Source organism: Girardinichthys multiradiatus, chromosome 22 (assembly GCF_021462225.1).
Source record: "Girardinichthys multiradiatus isolate DD_20200921_A chromosome 22, DD_fGirMul_XY1, whole genome shotgun sequence".
Taxonomy (NCBI): Eukaryota; Metazoa; Chordata; class Actinopteri; order Cyprinodontiformes; family Goodeidae; genus Girardinichthys; species Girardinichthys multiradiatus.
The window spans coordinates 27,156,405-27,176,627 of record NC_061814.1 but is presented as its reverse complement, the minus strand read 5'-3'; the positions used below and the strand labels follow the sequence as shown (position 1 = coordinate 27,176,627).

Sequence of the window (20,223 nt, the reverse complement as noted above, 5' to 3'; positions counted from 1 at the left end):
TCTGTTCCTGCTACTAAACATTTTTTTAATAAATCCCTTCCAAAAAAATATTTTTATTCTATTAGTTATGTTGAATTTAAAATTGCTGTCCACATAGTTGTTGACTTTTGATTTTTCCATCCTCACACTGAAATGGCTCTTGAATAACGGGTCAGCTGATCGGACTGATTATACTTAACTGCAGAGTAGTTTGCCTGATTCAATTTGCGTCCTTGAGGATTTCCAGGAAATTACTTTTGATAGTCGATAACACAATTAAGTAAACTACACACACATTATCGTGAATAATTGATGGGAAATTATGTATTACCATGAAGTACCGGTTCAATAATTGATGAGGAGACACCCCCACCCGTGACATGGGAGAAGGAGATAATGTCATAAGTCATACCAGATTGTACACAGAGCACTCAAAATCTTCTGTTCATTATTATTCTTATACTTATTATTATTATTCCATTGTGTGTGCATGTTGTAAATATCTTACAGCTATACCAATAAAGTGAAGCATTCATGTACTGGACTTTAAGATTTGGCAAGATTTTTATTTTACTGAAGCACAAAATAACCCTAAATAATGTTAGATTAGTTTGATGAAAACAAAAGTTTTAAAAATTAGATACTTATCAGTGCATTTTTGGTTTATGTAGCAGGTACTTTACTTAATCTATAGAAAACATCATGTTCTAATATAATGGTTTTGTTTTAAGTCAATGGGAGAGCAACCATGTTAAGCCGAGTTACATGGCAGTTAACGATAACACATTAAATCAGCCTCACTTCCACAATGTGGCAGATTGGATAGCAGACCTCATACAAAAGGCACCAAAAAACTCATTCAATCTCCCCAAAACTGACAACAGTAGCTGTTGAATTCAATCATTTGCCAAAACAAAGGAAGCTGAAGTCATAATGACTCCGATCATCATTAAGTTCTGCATGGTGGCCATAATTCACCGCTTTAATATTTCATGAACAAGTCAAGTTGGTTGTTGACATTCAGCTTGTGCATGTGGCATCATTGATAATTCTCTATCACCTAAAAAAAAAAGTCCTGGGTATGTTTTGTGGAGCATTGTTATATCAAATTAGCTGGAGAGCGGCCAGAAAAAGCAGACAAACACGGTGAACGTGGGGGGACAGCGGTTAAACTCTGTTCTTACATTGCTGCTAATGGACTTCTTTTGTTGCAGTAATGAAATTTTTTTTTCTGCAAAGAAGCAGTAAAATGTGTTCCCACAGCCATCTGCCTCTACAAACAGAGACACTGCACACTCAAGAAACCCCTGCAAATCTTTACACCGAATTTAAAGTTAGATGTAACTCCTAAAGCGCAGTCAGGCCTGTTCCTCTGAAGGCCCCAAAATGGCCTCCTAACCCATCATCTTTGCTTTTAATTCCTGCAACAGAGCTGATCAATAACACAATCAATTAGAATCAGTCGAGTTCATGTCTGAATGGAGATTATACAAACAAAGCACATCTTAATGCAGCGAGTGATGGGCCTGTCTGATGTCTGCCACATAACCACAGCTCTCCCTTTTTCCTGACTCAGCACAGGGAGGAGCAACATCAGCGTTAGTGATCAATACTCACAGGGCTCAGTGGCTTCTTACTAAAACTATTTTGAAAGGAAGATGCAGAATTGCAAGGTGCAAGTCATTTCTGCAGAGTATCATTGTGGGTGTGTGTTTTCATTTCATCCACTAGAGGGACTTAGTGAGCAGCAATCCTGTCCATTCTTCATGAGCTGATCTCAGAACTCTCCAGGGAACCAGAGCATTTAGGAAGAATACAATCATGTTAGTCGAGAATGTTTTTTTGGAAATGCCAGTTCTTTTGTAAAATCTTCTTTAATTAAAAACATTTAGTGGTTTATACTAAAAGGGAAAGTAGCAAAACAAAGAGTCAGCAATGAACTGTACATTTTAAATTACTTTGTCATAAAAGAAATCTAGAAATGAACGTCTCTGGTGCTTTAAAATGAGACAAGAGGTTTCTCTACTGCCTCAGCCTTTCATCTAGCACTCCTAGTTTGTATGTGCGCTTGTGCATGCATATGTGAACGAGTGTGTCTCCATTAAGGCCCATGTGTGTGTGTCCATCATCCAACCCGGGCAGCACTACAGCCCCGCCAACAATCCCAGGGAGCAGTTCACTGCAGCAATCTCCTATTATAGCAGCAGGCGGTTGGAGAAGAGGAAGAAAGGAGTGAAAGAGGGAGATACAGTTCCTCCCCTTCCTGTGGCTTATGGTATTTTTTTATTGGGGTGAGGAAGGTTGTAGTCAGGGAGATCAGACATTAAAACTTTGATTACATATGGTGTGGAGATAGTGTGAAGACTAAAATGTTGGAAGTGTTTCTTTAAAGTAAATTTATCAAAAGCCATAAAGTTGTGAAAACATGCCGAACCTTCAAAATAATTATATATATATATATATATATATATATATATATATATATATATATATATATATATATATATATATATGTATAGTACTGTGCAAACGTTTTAGGCATGTGTAAAAAAAATGCTGTAAACAGAATGCTTTCAGAAATATAAATAATGATTGTTTATTTTTATCAATTTACAAAATGCTAAGTGAGCGAACCCAAACATACAGCCAACATCATTAAGAACTAGCTTCATTGTAAAGAAGAACAAGACTTGCTGGAAGTGATGGTATGGACCCCACAGAGCCCTGATCTCAACATCATGGAGTGTGTCTGGGATTAAATGAAGAGACAGAAGGATGTGAGAAAGCCTCCATCCACAGAAGATCTGTGGTTAGTTCTCCAAGATGTTTGGAACAACCTAGCAGCCGAGTTCCTTCAAAAACTGTGTTCAAGTGGACCTAGAAGAATTGATGCTGTTTTGAAGGCAAACGGTGGTCACACTAAATATTGATTTGATTTAGATTTCTCTTTTCTTCATTCACTGCATTGATTGATTAAAATAAATGATTAACACTTCCATTTTTGAAAGCACACTTTGTGTCAGGATCTGGGTTGTGTTTGTGTTTTTGTTTTGTGCTTGCTACATGTGTTCAGTGTTTTCAGATGATGCTGGAGTTCTCAGGTGTGCTGGGTGACAGGTGCGACTTATTTTACTGATTACTTTGAGGAGTACTTAAGCAGGAGGCTGCCAGGACTTTGATGCTAGAGTGTTTTGCCCACAGTGGTATCAAGCGCAAGCCAAACACTAAGTTTATGTTTTGTTCTTTGACCTCAATTTATGTCACTGAGTACTGACTACGTGTCTGGATTTCTTCCTGGATGATCAAGGCTATGTTCAGAGGATTTAATTTCCTATCTACTGTCTTCGTTGGGATTCGAATCTAGCTGGCAGTTTCCTGCTACCTCTGCCTCCTGGACCAAGCCGTAAGCGTACCCTGTCCACCTTCCAATGTAAGCATCTGCACACCGAACTTTCCTGTTTGCTCTGAGCTCACACTAAACAGCACCTAAAGAAACTTCTACAAACCTGGATTCTGAATGCCTCTTCCCCTGCTGACCTGACCACACTTATTTAGTAAGCTGTTCTCTTAATTGCATTAATTCCTTGTTCTAAGTTCGACATCATTCAGTTCCCTATTTTCACCAGTTCCCTTCCCTTCTTTCCATACAGTTGGAGAATCATCCGTTACGTTCCTGATTATCTTTGTCACAATAAACATCTTCTATATATTCTGTTCTCCGGAGTGTTCTCTGTATGTGGGTCAGATCTATTGCAAACATAATGACACTTCATTTACAGCATTTTTTTACACCGTGTGTGTCACAACTGCAAGGCGACTAAAACGTGGTTGTCCATTTAAGCTGACCATTTCAGGAGAAGATTAATCAGAAGTGGCCAAGATGTAACTCTTGAGGAGCTGCAGAAGTCTACAGCTCAGGTGGGAGACTTTGCAGAGGATAGCTATTAGTCATGCACTTCACAAGGCTGGCCTTTCTGAAAAGGTGATGGCATTGTCTTATAGGAGACACAGAAAACAAGTGAAAAAAGGTGCTTGGGTGAGACGAGATCGAAACTGAGCTTTTTGGTCCTACATGCAAAATGCTATGTGGGGCACATTGTCTAGAACATACAACCCCCCCCTAAAACAAGGTGATAGCAGCATCATGTGGGTAGGACACTTTCTTAGTATGGAGAGAAAGCTGATGGGATTATGGATGGAACTAAATACCAGGCAGTCCTGGAAGAAAACTTGTCAGAGGCGGCAACAGAAACAAGACTGGCAGTGGTCTACCTTCCGGCAGGACAACAACCCAAAACATACAGCCATGACAAGACATGAAAATTTGTTCATCAAACTATCCATCTTATCAGACTGAGTTTGAGTTATTTTGCAAAGCATAATGGAAATTTGTCACCAGACATACCTCAAATGTTGGCTGAACAAAGTACTGTTTCCATTGCGCTAAATTTAAATGTGTCACACTTTTCAGATTTTTACTTGTAATATTTTTTTTCAAATACCCATCATTTTCCATTCAACTCACAACTATGCTTCTGCTTTGTGTTTAGCTGTAAAATGTTAAAATGTATTGAAGTTTCAGTTTGCAATGTGACAAACTGAAAAGGTTTGAGGGTTGTGAATAATTTTGCCAAGCAATGTCTTACTTTGTCTTAGCTTCAACCATTTTTGCTGTGATGTTGTGGGTGTTGACCAAAGGCCACTTGTTTACAGTCCATCTACTCCGTCAGCTCTGTTCAATGAGACTATGGCCTATTTATGTCTACAAACTATAACCCTCCTGGGGCAGTCCTAACCCACCCTTCACCCATCGACACATCTTCAGAAAATGTGATTTTTGTCCCCTCGCACAACCTTCTGACTGACTTCCCCAGTTTACTCACAGTTGGCTGTCCCTGCTAATGGCCAACATAGCTGACCAGATTTATAAATAGTTTAGAGGCTGTTTGTTTCATCCATCTGACACTTGACACCGAAGCATCTCACAGACCCACATGCTAAGCTCAAGCCCTCATTCTGTGGCCCCATGGTGGACGCTCTCTGTGGGACAGTTCCTCTATTTCTGTCTGGTTTCCTGTCTTGAGTTCCACTGCCTGCTGCTGCTCAGATCCTCAGAGATCTCATCGTGAACCCAAACGTGGATTTGGATTGTTTTTAACAGGACTAGCCTGGATCTCCCAGAGAGTGGTTTTGTGAGGTGACAGTCCAGGATTACATCAGTAAGGCCTTCTTTTTTTTGGGGAGAGGGCGTTAATAAACAGTCCCAGAAATTATGGATTATAAACCTGGAAGGTAAGATTATGGGCTTGTTGTGTATTGTTTCATATTAAAAAATGTAAGTAAGGACTTTAAGTAAATGCCAATTCACATAAAAGTGTGAAAAAATCTTTAATCCTAACCTCCTCTGACTGAGGTTTTTTTTTAACGTTGCTGCTATCTTAAAGCATTTAGGCCATTCTGTTCTACGAAGAGAGAGCCACGAAGTTGTTACAGCCTTCCACCGGACCACAGCTGAAATTTACTCCTCTTTGGTATCAGGTTTTAGAGCTGCAAGACCGTCACTGGACAAAAATAAACCTGTCACATGCAAGAATGAAAAATCATCTTGACAGCTAGAGGGGAGATTATCGCTGTGTAAAACACCATCGGAGTAAGGAAACTTCTCATAGCTGTGCCTGATTTTAATTAATATTGTATGAAATATGTGGTTTAGTATTAATATTTATTTCCAACAATCTGACTGCTGCCAGCAAAAGGCTGTATTATTGTTTAAACTGTTTTCTGAATTTAAAGTTCAAAAGGCAATTATTAGTCCAAATTTTCTAGTATTAGTCCAATTTGGTGCTGACCTAGCATGTGTGAAGATGAGCATAAAATGAATGACAATCCAATCAGAGAATATTAATGATTCACGCTGGATATTCTGAGTAGGGTGACATCTTCTTGGCAGTCACACTCATTTAAGCACATGATGCACATAATAATACTAAGTTACCTTGAAATCTACTAACATTTTGTCTGAAATTCATGAGTGATGTCTTAAAAGTGAGATAAACACCTCAGGAGAAGAAAACATAATACAAGTTGTATGTTAGCATATACAGTACTGATAATATTAAAATATTAAATCATTTTTTGTAAATATAGATAAGTGCAAACTGTAAGGCCAGTGAAATAATGTGTGTACAAAAACAGTCAGTTTCCAGGTTATAAATGATCTAAGATAAGCGAGAACAATTCTAAACTCACAAATTTTTGGCCATGTGGTGTATAATTAACATTTGTACATTAAAACGATTTAATTGTCTAAGAACAGGCTTTGTAGCCATCAATAAACCTGCTTCATTTTTTAATGCACATTTTAAAGACAATTTTAAGTGTCATAAAACCTGTTTGATTTTTATTAACTTTATCTGCCGTTAATTATCTAATCTTACCTCTGAAGCCTAAAATTAGAAGTATGTGTACTTCTGGTACAGGGTATTCTACTTTCCACCTGCTCACTCTATAATAAACTGAATGACTTTTCCAAGATTAGTTTTAAGTGGATCCTGCGTTACTGTTCTCAAACATATATATTACTATTTCTTCCAAACTGCTGTTGCCAAAATTAAATTGAACTTTTTTATGTTGTCCAGGCCTTAAATTATTGGCAAATAAGCATCAACATCTGTCTTTAGATGCAAAATCAATGTGTATGCGTGTGTTTGCGTGTGTGGGCTCTGTTAAATCTGCAATGATGCGTCTTGGTCACCCAAAATAATTCACGTGAGTCTGTCCTTTCTGAGCCTAGCAACAGGGTAGTTTTCTTCACAACATATCCCTGAAGGTCACAGTGATTGAGTGAAAGGATTTACAAAGCTGTTTTCAGAACCACATACAGTACATTGCTGCTTAGTTCAAAAGGGGAAAAAGACCCCTTATCATAAATGAAACATTGCAGTGACAGAGCTAAAATGAGCTTAAACTGGAAAAAGCGTTATGCATATAGTGCTTTAAAAAGCTCTTCATAAGCTTTTATCTGTTTCACATTTTGTCAAACTAGACCAACACAAAGTAGTGCACAATCGTAAAGTTTAACTAAAAAGGATAGATGGTTTTAAACCTTTTTCAAAGATGGAAATCTAAAACGTGTGGCGTGTGTTTGTATTTAGCCCCCCTGAGTCAAAGCTTATAGTTAACCACTGTTTGCTGCAGTTACAACTTTAGGCACACAGTATGTCTCTAACTTTGCTAACACCTACAACTGTTAGCATGAGTGAACATCGATTACCAAATCTTACCACAGATTTGGGTTTAGTTCTCAAATTTGACTAGGCCTTTCTAGAACACATTCTTTGACCTAAATCATTCTGTGCAAGCTTTGGCTTTATATTGGAGGTATGAACCATTGTCCTAATTTTCCTTTCACTTCACAATTATGTGCTTCGTTTTGTTGGTCTGTCACATAAAATCCAAATGAAATACAATAAACTTTGTTGTTGTTATGTGACAAAATGTGTAAAGGTTAAATAAGTGTGAATACCTTTGAAAGGCAGTGCATTTTAAATTTAGCATCAAGCTGAAAACACACCCTTCGCACAAATCAAAGCTTTATTTCTTCTAAAGTTTTTATGGTAATGTTATCCAGTCTGGGCTGATTCTCTTGTCTTTTTTTTTCTTCCAGGGAAGCAGCAGATTCAAGTATTATTAGTGCAGAGGCAAACTAAAACAGACAATGCCTTTGGAGCAAATCCTGAACAGAGTACCCAAACTCCAGGTGCATCAGCTCCACCAGCACAAACATAGCGAAACATTAAGGTCTATATTTGCATGAATGACTGAACAACTAAAAACAGAGTTTTTCGTCTGTAAGTCTGCATCATGACCTCAAATGAGAAGCGCCGCTCGAGCCGAAAGAGTGGTGGGCATAGGAAGCACAGCGATGGAGGCTTCAGTGACGCGTCGAGTGGAGGGTCCTTCCTGGATGAGACTGATCGGGAGGTCAGTAATCTGACAGACAGAGCATTTAGAAGCCTTTGTATTGGAGACGAGGCTGTTTATAACGACTCTGACCTCAGTTTGTCTTCGCCGAGCACCAACTCAGACAGACAGCTGGCTTTTTGCAGAGGCAGCGAGGAGAGAGAAAGGGACGACCGAAAGAGAACTGCACAGGACAATTTCAACGTCAGGGTGCAGCAATATGGACAGGACTGGATCACTGGTGGGATGTATAGAGCGGAGATCCACAGAGGTCCGCAGTGGGAGGCTTGTGGGGAAAGAACACAGGGTATGGTTTCTGCCACATTCCAGCAGTCCTTAGTGGAAACATCGCAGTTGGGCAAGTCTCAGATGGAGGAGGATCTGTCCTTCCTCAGCAACGGAGCCACAGAGTTAAGTTCACAGCAACGCAGAAGCCACTCAAGAGTTTCTTCTCTCACCAGGGCGTTTGACTCTGATGGGCACAGAGATGGAGTGGAAATGGACCATAAGATTAAGGAGCGGGATGATGGGACAAGTTGGGATAAATCAGCTCTCATGAGTATTCAGAGAGAACTTTCTGAATTCTCTTACCAGCAAAATTTCAACAGTCATCATTTCCATCGTGCTGGGCTATTGTCATCTCGAGACGCAAACTTCTATTCCTCTGAAGCAGAAACAATGGCCCAAATATCTCACAGCTTTATGAGGTCATCACAAACTAAACACAGCATGTCTTCACAGGTCAATGGTAGCTCCAACTTCTTTATCCACAGTGAGTTCAGTCCCTTCAGGTTATGGAGAGACTATAACAGGTTTCCCTTCCAGCCAGCAGAAGCAGCAGGCTTTATGCATTACTCAGAGTTTCCTAAATGGTATCAGACACCAATGTACAATGAACTTTATCTTGAAAATCCAGCACACAGTCATCATAGAGATTTCAGACACCAAAAGAACCACCTTGGATTACCGGTTCCTTTGACGGCTCCACGCTCCATCTCAACTTCCTCTCAGCTTCAGAGAGCTTCAGCAGTGGAGAAACGCTGTGAGTCGGAGCTGACAGTTCATCATCCACACAGGAAGTGGACACAGAGACTGGGGACTAACAAACTCCCATCCCACCGCCCGTCAACTGCATCGCCCTCAACTGAGATGTCTCGACGTGTCAGAGACACAATTAGTTCTGTCAAAGCTCTGCAGCAGAAGGTTAAAATGATGTCAGAGCATAATATGACTAATCAACAAGGAGTGTTCAGTGGGAATGACAGTTGGGTTCACTTAAGCAACAATGCATTGACAGTGGACACTAATGTTGTCAGCAGTAACACAGCAAATCCATTTAGAATTGGTCAGCTGCTCACACCTTCAGTCCATCAACATCGGGACGCAGAGACATCCCATTTACACCAGCATGAAGTTTCCTCTCAACCAGTAGAACATCCTCCAGTGCGAGCTGAAAGCCGAGGAGCAACTCCAGACATCAGGATGTCCAACTACAGATCCCGAGCCACGAGCCTTCTCTTCAATTTGAAGGACAACAGAAAAAGAGTAAAAAGCACCTACAGTCCAACCAAATTCAAAGGCTTGGATACAGCGACAAAGAACCAACAGTCCTCTGTCCATGAACTTCATGAAACTGTATTTACTGATTCAGATATGCAGTGTCTCCAGCCAGAAGCACACAGAAGGACAAACTCTGCTGTGAACCAGTATCACACCCCTGGACTTACAACCCAGACCTCTCCCCCTGTGAAAGTAAACACAGGGCAATATCAAGAAAACACTGCCAGCAATTACCAGGCAGCTCCGATGCAAGGTCAGATGGGTTACGGCTCTGCATTCAGTGGCTTCGTGTCTTCAAAATACTTCAACAATCAGGTGGCAGGAAATGGGCAGCATCTCAATAAAACTCTTGCATCATTTACTCCCTATAGGCAAGATATTTATGGATCTGCAGAAGAAGTCATGCAGTCTAACTCAGCTGCGGAAAAAGCAAGGATGAACGTTGAAAACTATCAACACAAAGAATATCTAATAGGTAAAGGAAATACAGTCCAAGCTTCCAATGAAACTACAGGAAGGGTGATCACTAAGGTGGACATATATGAGCAGCTCAAAGAAAACAAAAATATATCCTTGCAGGATAACTGGAGACAATTAAATAGCCAAGATACAGAAAACACCCATCTCAAAAGAAATGTTTCCGCAGTGACACAGGAGACAATATCTTTATTGGAAAGCTCAAAGCATGAAAATGTGCATGATGGAAAGAAGAAACAACTAAAAACAGTCAATTTAACTCAGAATTATAATAGGTTTACTGATCAGTATGGTAGAGACCAACAAAAACTTTATTTTACATCAGACAAACCAATGACAATGATAAAAACAGGTCATATCAAACAAAATATTCCAGTTCTAAATGAAATAAAACATACTAAACTAAATCCAACATCTACTCCATCTACCGTCGCTATGACAAATCAGGTAAAGAACACACAGACTGTAGACACCAAATATGAACAGGTGATGGCATCCCACAAGAAACCCCAATATCCCCAAGCAGAGCTGGCAAAAACTCAGCAGAAGTATGATGCAAAGCCACCAAAAACAGAATCAGCTGGGTTTATTTCAGCTGAGCAAACTGGGTTAGAAACTGTCAAAACACAAGAGTCCAAATCAGAACCAACAGAGCTGCAAAATATAAGACAAGTCAAACAAGATCATATAGTTAAAACAGAGGACAGGAAAGATCAACATAAAGAAAAGTTAAGAGACAAATGTTTTCCGCCAAAAGAAGAGAAGCAGATACAGGCTGAAAAAGAAATAGTTCAGGAGCTAGCAGACGAGCCTACAAATGTGACAGAAAAAGTCCCCGAGAAGCTCAAAACAGAACAAGCTGAAACAGAGAGGCTAAAAAAGGAACACATAAAAACCGAACTGGCAATGACTGAGGCGCCTGAGTGGGTCAGAATAAACCAAGTTAACCATGAACAGGCCGGTGGTGTGCAAGCTGAGGAAAAACAGCAGGGCACAGAAAAGGTTGAAGGAGAGCAGATGGTGGCAGAAAAAATCAAGATGGAAAAGGTTAAAGCAGAACAGATCAGAGGCGAACAAAAAGAGCAGATAAAAGAGCCACAAACTAAAACAAGAGACATCAAGAGAATGGAGGTGGAAGTGTTGGAGGTCAAAACAGACCACATGAAAGTTGAGGATGTCAGAGAAGCTAGGGAGGAGAAAGAGTCAAGTCAGACACATCAAATAGAATTAGAGAGGGCTACATCATCTACATGTGGCACTGAAAACACAAGAGCAGAAAAGGCAAAGCTGGAAGAAAACCTGGAGAAAAAGGAATCTGAGCTATCAAAAACAGAGAAGCTGCTGGAGAAGTCAGCTAAACTCTCCGCTAAGCTTGCATCAAAACAACAAGTCAGACAGGAACCAGACAGAGTCGAGCAAGTGAAGACAGAGTTAGCTAAAGCCAAAGCAGAGTTAGCTAAAATAAAGGAGAAAATGAAAGGAGAGCAAAAAGAAAAAGTGAGAAACATTCTTTTTACTAAAGAAGAAGTTACGTTGAAGAATGATGATCCTATAAACACATATACTAGCAGCAAAAACCAGAATCATCCAGCTGAACTGCAAATCCATGCAGTTGTTGATGATTATGAACGGCTTAGGGAGAAATATGGTTTTACTCATGCAGAATCAGCAAACAACACCAAAGGGCCAGTCATGGAAAGTGTTTCCTCAAATGATGGCAACAAAACTAAAGCTGGGACAGGAAATAATTTAAAATCAGTTGATGGACCTTGTCTTAATGACTTATTTTTGACACTAGAAACTGAAAATAAGGGAAGCATTACCAGCTTTAAACACAGCGAGGAGACAGGAAGTCAGTGTGACCACAGAGAATCGTTAAATACCCCACAATTATCCAGATCTCATTGTGATAAAGCAAACAGAGGAAATGTAGCTGAGAAATTGAAGGAAAACAGTGGTCAGAAATTGGAAAAATGTGATGCTATTAAAGACACAACTTCACTGCAAAAAGACTCTGTTTCTGTTAAACATGAAAGAAAATCAGCTGATCAACATATCAGCACAGGCAAACATATGGCTGTTTCTAGAGCTTTATCTCAAAAGGAGAAAGCTCAAACTAAGCAGGAGATACTGACTTCCAAAATAAAAGCTCATGCTGAAAAAGAGATTTCTGCAATAAAAGAAAAGGGATTTACTTTACCAGAAGGTTTTATAGGCAAAAGCTCCACCAAGCAGTTAGCAAGTGGTCAGAGTGTTAATATTCGGCAGAGGCCTCATTCACAGGAAGTGCCTAAGAAGCATGAAAGCACAGTGTCCAATAAGATCACACCAATGCATCACGAAGAGTCTTCAGGAGTACAAAAAGAGCCAGCCAAGTTTGCTTTTTCTCTGAGCTCTGATACAGTGGGTGGTAGTGGTGCAACAACAGTCGACTGCCTACAAAAACCCACAAGAACAATCCAACCAACAGGTACCATTGTGAGCTCTGCTGAGAGCTGTGTGCAAAAAGAACCTGAAGTATTGCAACAAAAAGAAGCAAATCACATAAAAACATCAAGAAAACAGACCTGTGAACTGCAACAAGTAGTTAACGATGAAACTCTTGACAAAACAAAACAAGACCTAGCACAATGTGCAAGTATCTCCAAACCTGTGACCAAAGAGGATACTAAGAAGAAAGAAGCAGCTCAAGTAGATTTAGAACATGCAGATTGTGTAAATCAGAAAGAACCCTCTGTAACAGATGACAGCGTGCAGATTATGGGGATCATGGTAACTGTAGTAGAAAGGAAGCTGACGGTGAGCACTGGCCCGCAGAATAACAATGCTGAAAAACAAACCATTGCATCAGAAAAAGAGGGCAATAAATCATTTGAAGAGATTCCCAGCCAAGAAGAAGTAGAAGTCTTAGTGAAGGCAAAGGATTCAAAAAAGAGTCAACCAATAATGAAAGAAGATGAGGCTACTCTTGGTAAGAATAGTTATTCAGGGAATGTGCAAGACGCATTAACCTTGGGGGCGATTAACAGAGAGGTAACAGCAGAAATGGCAGATCTTCATCTCAACAGTTGTACCATTATTGCAGAACTCCAAACAAAGAGACAACCAGAAGCAGTGACTGTTTCTGTTAAAGATAAATTGTTGGCCGAAACTCAACTGCTTCGCCATCAAATGGACGTAACTCTAGAAGAAACAAAAGATGTCACTGTTAAAATACCGAAGGAACATTTGTCAGAAAGCTCTAGACAGACAAAGAGAGGGGACGAGGAAAGTCAACAGAAAATGCAAAAGCCATTTATGAATGAAGTATCTTGTGACAAAGTCAACAAAGTTGACAATGATCGGTCAGTGAAAGATGATATGACAACAGGTAAAAATCTTTCCAAAAGCAATAACAAAGATGGGCAATGTGCACCATTACCAGGAGATAACATCTGCCCCTCTACCTCACCGAGCTCATTCAGTATTGGCAGTCCTTCTAAAAATTCACCAAGGAATGAAACTAGATGTGTGTCTCAAAACATGCAAACCAATGAAACATACATTGAAGAATATAGTCAAGATGATACTAGTGTACATATCAACAACATTGCTATCCGAGTAGTGCCAGCGGGAGGTACAAAAGATAATGTGAACATGTCAGAAAAATGTGACATCAAAACCATTCCTTCCAATCTGGAGTCTGCCTATGAACAGAAACAAGTTGCAACATCTATCAGTGAAGGAAGAGCCAAGATTTCAAATAATGGACATTGTTCTGAAAACTTGATGCAAGCTAAGAGTGAGCAGAAAGTGAAAGACAGTCTGGAGGAAAAGTTAGCTGTACAGAAAGTATTATCCAGCGTGAGGAAACTGTCTAATTCATTGAAGGCAAGCGATAAACAGAACAATGCAAACACAACCAGTGAACATATTAAAGCTGAAGACAAAAAATCTGAATCTGATGTACAGCTTGTGGAAACAGAATATTTTCAAGTACAAGGGCCAGCAGAGACAAGCAACATGTCTCATAACAATATTACAGCCAAAAATGATTCAAAGGGAATGGGCGTTCTGGAGCTATTACACAACAAGACATTTATTGGCAATGAACTGCAAAAGGAACAAAACAGTGATGTATTTGTGTTCACTGTGGATCCAAATGAAAGAAAAGCAGATCAGTCAAGTTTAACAAATATTCAGGCTGAGAACTTGACAAGGAAAAATTTGGAAAATAAGGATAATACAGTTCCTTTTCAATGTTCGAATAATAATAAAAAAATGGAGGCAAGCCAATCTAATCCCACCAGAAAACACAATGAGGAGAACCAGTGTGACTCCTCTGCAATCAAAAGACAGAATTCAAGTAATCACCATTTAACAAACACACATTTAGCTCAAGAAACATCTGAAATTAAATCAAAACCAAAAGAAAGAGTGTCTGCAATACCTGAGATATCAGCTATTGCAGACTATGCCAGATTAAAGGTGATTGTTTCAGAGGATAAAGAAATACCGCAGGTTCAGCAATTCCCTCCAAACAAAAAGGAAGGGTTCTTCCCTCTAATACAGACCCGTCGTAGCAGATGTCCTGTGTTTACTGAAGACCCACAAGACCTCTCTGTGAAAACCCATAGCTTGCCAAATAAGACAGAGATCGGTTCCATAGCTGCCAATAAAGAGCCCAAATTACTAGTGTTTCCTATCATGGAGAAGGAACACCAAAGAACTGGGATGTTCAAACTGGGAGACAAAGAAAGGCAAGAAAAAATGAATACCAAAATGAACATATGTTTGTTAGACAATGAAAGTCATGTAGATCAAACAGTTAAAAACAAGTCATCCACAGCCAAGACAGAAGTAGAGGCTCCATTAGCACAGGAGCACCAAAGAAGGGCTGCAGAAGAAGAGCAACAGAGAAAAGTTGCATATGAAGAACAACAGAGAAGAGAGGTAGAGGAGCAGCAAAAGATGGGTGCACAAATGGAGCTACAAAGTAGGCTTGCAGAAGAAAAACATGTAAGAAAAACTTTACATGAAGAACAACAAAGAAGAGCAGCAGAAAAACAACAAAAAAGAGCTGCGAAAGTGGAGCCACAAAGCAGTGTAACAGAAGAAGAGCAAAGAAGGAAAGCTGCACATGAAGAACAACAGAGAAGAGAGGTAGAGGAGCAGCAAAAGTGGCTTGCAGAGGAAGAGCAACACAGGAAAGCTGCACATGAAGAGCAACAGAGAAGAGAGGTAGAGGAGCAGCAAAGGTGGCTTGCAGAGGAAGAGCAAAGAAGGAAAGCTGCACATGAAAAACAACAGAGTAGAGCAGGAGAGGAGCAACAAAGGAGGCTTCCAGAGGAAGAGCAACTGAGGAAAGTTGCACATGAAGAACAACAGAGAAGAGGGCTAGAGGAGCAGCAAAAGAGGGCTGCACAAATGAAAATACAAAGGAGGCTTGCAGAGGAAGAGCAAAAAGGGAAAGCTCCACATGAAGAACAACAAAGAGTTGCAGAGGAGCAGCAAAAAAGAGTTGTGCAAGTAGAACAACATAGGCGGCTTGCAGAGGAAGAGCAAAAGAGGATAGTTACACATGAAGAACTACAGAGAAGAGATGAAGAGGAGCAGCAAAAGAGGGCTGCACAAATGAAAATACAAAAGAGGATTGCAGAAGAGGAGCAAATAAGACAAGATGCATATGTAGAACAACAAAGAAGAGAAAGAGAGGAGCAGCAAAGGGCAGCTGCACAACTGGAGCAACAAAGGAGGCTTGCAGAGGAAGAGCAAAAGAGGAAAGCTGCACTTGAAGAACAACTGAGAAGAGAGGTAGAGGAGCAGCAAAGGAGGGCTGCACATATGGAGATCCAAAGGAGGCTTGCAGAAGAAGACCAAAGAAGGAAAGCTGCACATGAAGAACAACCAAAAAGAGAAGCTGAGGAGAAGCAAAGGATGGCTGCACGACTGGAGCAACAAAGAAGGATTGAGGAAGAAGAGCAAAGAAAAAAAGCTGCACACGATGAACAACAAAGAAGAGTAATAGAGGAGCAGCAAAAAAGAGCTGTGCAAATGAAACATCATAGGAGGCTTGCAGAAGAAGAGCAAAAAAGAAGAAAGGTAGAGGAGCAGCAAAGAAGGGCCACACAATTGGATATGCAAAAAAGGCTTGCAGAAGAAGAGCAAAGAAGACAAAATGCTCATGAAGAACAACAAAGAAGAGCAGCAGAGGAGAAGCAAAGGAGAGCTGCACAACTGGAGCAACAAAAGAGGCTTGCAGAGGAAGAGCAAAGGAGACAAGATGCACACAAAGAACAACAAAGAAGAGTAACAGAGGAGCAGCAAAAAAGGGATGCGCAAGTAGAACAACAGAGGAGGCTTGCAGAAGAAGAGCAAAAGAAAAGAAAGGTAGAGGAACAGCAAAAGAGGGCTGCACACATGGAGATACAAAAGAGGCTTGAAGAAGAAGAGTTCAGAAGACAATATGCTCATGAAGAACAACAAAGAAAAGAAGCAGCGGAGCAGCAAATGAGACTCACAGAAGGACCACATATGAGGAAAGGTGCATTCGAGCAGGAGAGGAAAACTGAACAAAAACAACACGGAGAAGCAGAGCAGCAGCAAAAGAGATCATTGCAAGATGAGCAACAGCGGAAAGCAACAGAAGAAAAACAAAGAAGACCTTCACAATTGGAACAGACAGAAGAAGCACATGAACAACACAGAAAAGCTGCACAAGAAGAGAAGCAAAGAGAAGTAAAGGAAGAACAACAAAGAGTTGCTCAAAATAACAAGCAAAGGATAGTTTCACCCGAAGAACAAACAAGAAGAGACATAGATGAGCAAGAACGAACAGCTGCACACAATGAGCAACAGAGGAAAGCTGCACATCGGGAGAAACAGAAAAGAACTGTACAAGACAAACAGCAAAAACGAGACTTAGAGGAGGACCGGAAAAGGGTTGCACAAGAAAAGCAACAAAGGACAACATCTTTGATTGAAGAGCAAAGGCAAGTTAAACAGGTTAAAGAGATAGTTGCACATAATCAAAAAGAAGCAAATGGAAAACCAAGAGAGAGGATAAATGTTGTTCTCGTTTCAGAGAAGGGAAGCATCAAACAGATACAGGAACATATCAAAATGCAGCATCAGACCGAAGAGCCAATAAAGGAAGAGAAAACTACATCACAGAAAACGTTGGAAAATGAAACAAAATCTGCTGAAAAGGAAAAAATCACGAGAGAACGGAAAATAGAAAAGCATTTAAAACATGAGAGTGTTAAAGCACAAGAATCGACACTAACTAAAACAGACAATGATATTCAACCTAAAAAGATAAAAGGTGATGAACAGCTAACATCTCTCAAAGAAAAAGCAAGATACCTTCATATGGGGATGGAAAAAAGAGCAGCACAAAAGTCGGATGCCCTCCAATTTTATGCAATCACCTCAACCAACAGAGAGAAGAGACCCGGAGAAAGACAGTTGCCCTCCCCTTTACCATTACAACAACAAAATAAGAAACAAATGGAGCTTGAATCACCCAATAACTTGTTGTACCACACTAGACCTTACAGACCTGCTGCTGCTGCATCCCCAGCTCCATCTCTGCCCCGCTCTAACACCTCTTCTCCTGCGCTAGGAACCAAGCCCTTGATGTTCAGGGTAAAGGATAACACCAACAGAGGTTCCTCTTTCACAAAGTCAGTCAAGCCACACTTCCATAAGAACTTTGGAGAGGATTTCTTAATGGGTTTAACATTAGAAGGGCGATCAGATAAAACAGAGGAAGACCAGGAGATAATCAGACGAAATGCAGGGACCCCACTAAATCGCTTTTCTGCTATAAGTGAGTCTGCAACTTTCCTCTCGCCATCTTCATCACAAGATTACTCAAACTCTATCCCTCATCTAAGACCCTATTCAAGGAGAAGCATGGCAGTGGATGATGATGAATCCCGCTCTGTCATCAGTAATATGTCAGAGGATGTAGAGAGCTTTGCAACCAGTGCAGCAGACTTGACTGATATGCATGGCCTGTTTGACAATGACAGACCTGAATCAGTTTGCAGCTTCAGCAGTGATGTGTCTCGTTCTCTGGGCAAACCTCCAACTGTTCCACCAAAAAGTGAGAAAGCCTTGCGCAGAGCTCAAAGGTTGACCTATCGAAGGATAAAGAAAGAACTTTCCAAGGCTGTAACAGAAAGCCCCACAGGAGTTGTTAAAGAAGTCTCTAGTTTTCCTTCTTCACCATCCTCCTCCAATGAGGTATGCTCTTCCAACCACCATGCTGTGGCTTCCCCTCATTTTTCTCCCCCTGTTGCCTTTGCTCTTGCTCCAACAGTTGGATCTAGCATGCCTTCTTCTCATAAAGATCACAAATCCTCTCACTGCTCTCTTCATGCTTCCCCTCATGCCACTGGCCGCATTTCTATCCCTAGTTCCTCTCCTTGTGCTGCTTCTGCTTTTTCACTCCATGCTTGTAGCCCTGCTTCCAAACCTGCAGTTCTTCAAACAGTTGCTCACGTGTCCTCTTCTCCCACTCTCCATCATGTCAATCACCCGGCCACTCCAGTGACACAATATCATGTAGAGTCAACCAACTATCCCCAATCTTATCCAGCAACCCAACGTAAGGTTTTGCAAGACCTTGGATCTGGTCAATACTTTGTAGTGGATGTACCTGTTCAAGTAAAAACAAAGACTTTCTTTGACCCCGAGACAGGAAAATATGTTCAGCTGAATGTGCGCCAGACTGGACAGAACATTTCTCAACCTCAGCTGCAGCAAGCATACCAACAGCCTGAGGTCCAACCACAAATGCAGATCAAGCAACAACAGCCCATCTCCTCCGTTGTCTCTGGTGTTAGTAAGCCTTTAAGGTTTCATCAAAACTCCCACAGTCCTGCCCAAAACTACCAGACAGCAGTTGCCAACTCTCTGCACCCGAGCAGCTCATTAATCCCAGCAACTCTACACCAAAACCAACAGGTCTTGAGGGAAAACCACAGCTACGGAAATCCAGTTCCTGGAGTAGATCAGAATTCTGAGGGGCATCGCTACAGTCCAGAGAAGACGCCATACATGGACACAGTTAATGATATCACCAAAACACACAACTTGGTGAACAGCCCAGCGGACGCATGCAACCCTTCTCTTGAGTGTGACACAAATAGCCAGCTTAGTAGAAGTTCAGTTTGTGAAAACGATCTCTCGGCCAACTCAGAATGTCGGCCCCGTGACATTATAGCCATAAGTGAACTAGAAGACTTCATGGAGGTGTGTGACTGGTGAGAGCAAAAACATTCAATTAAAATCCCAAAACATACAATGTATGAATGAAGCCTTAAAAAGTTCAAACAACTTTTCATATTAAATAAATCTTGATTTTGATTGTAGATGTCACTGTGACATGCTCTTAAACTGCTGCTGATGTCTTTTTGCTCTATTCTATGTTAATATTCTATATTTTATGTTACCATTCCATTTGACTTTGAATGTCAGAAGCTAAGATATGTCTCCTGTGTTAACAGTAATATCTGTATCTCGTTTCTCGTACGGTGAACATACCTTACATAAACAAACTCCCCAGTTATAAAGTGTTTTGGTCCTTGTAAGAATATGCATTTGTATTGCATTTTAAACATTGACTGACCTACTTCACTTTTTCTGTTGCAAAAGCCTTGAAATGCATTAAATATTAACTCTTCATAGTCAATTTTCAAATGGTAAAACACATGGTTAATCTATGCCGCAACAGAGTCAAAATGAACATGGTGACATGGCAGTGATGAGATTGTTGCTGTTTTTAACGTTATCCAGTAGTCTATTTTTTTAAGATGTTTCTAGGAGTGCTTTTTTGTTGCTGTGAATGTAGCATGACATGGACTTTTTCAGACAACAAAAAGACATGATGTTTCCCATCATGTGATTGGTGAAATTTAAAATAAAAAAGGATTTCTGCAAGATTTCTGCAATAGGAGGATTTTATTTTTACAATGGTATTTTAAGAAGACGGAAGCCTGCTTTCCCAAAGCTTCTTCTGCTCAGGGTTGTAAGTGGGATGGGGGGGCAGGGGGTCTCTACTGGTTAATAGGTGAGGTAAAACCTTAAATAGGGTGGGCAATTTGGGTAGTGCTTAGTTGGGGTTATATCACTCATGCCTTGTGGTAGGTGGCCAGGAAGGGTTGAGAGACTGGGTGAATCTGCTGGGGCCTGCTAGTCCTCGGGCTCCCTGGGCCCTGGGCTGTTGGCAGGGTGCTTACTGGGCTCGGCTGGCCCAAG

At 40.6% G+C, this 20,223-nt stretch overlaps 1 protein-coding gene across 4 annotated transcripts; it reads left to right on the top strand.

The window, feature by feature from the left end:
- The first annotated feature begins 5,054 nt into the window (after positions 1-5,054).
- Positions 5,055-19,907, top strand: LOC124859195. 4 transcript variants are annotated; one of them, XM_047351819.1, is made up of 3 exons: positions 5,055-5,271; positions 7,646-15,783; positions 16,204-19,907. In XM_047351819.1, the coding sequence occupies exons 2-3, from the start codon at positions 7,843-7,845 to the stop codon at positions 19,231-19,233; spliced, it is 10,971 nt and encodes a 3,656-aa protein (XP_047207775.1). In that variant the 5' UTR covers positions 5,055-5,271; positions 7,646-7,842; the 3' UTR covers positions 19,234-19,907. The 4 variants fall into 4 exon arrangements, with proteins under 4 accessions (XP_047207775.1, XP_047207776.1, XP_047207777.1 ...); XM_047351820.1 differs by having other exon boundaries at positions 5,056-5,271; positions 7,646-15,198; positions 15,772-19,907; XM_047351821.1 differs by having other exon boundaries at positions 5,056-5,271; positions 7,646-15,215; positions 15,789-19,907.
- Positions 19,908-20,223: the final 316 nt, after the last annotated feature.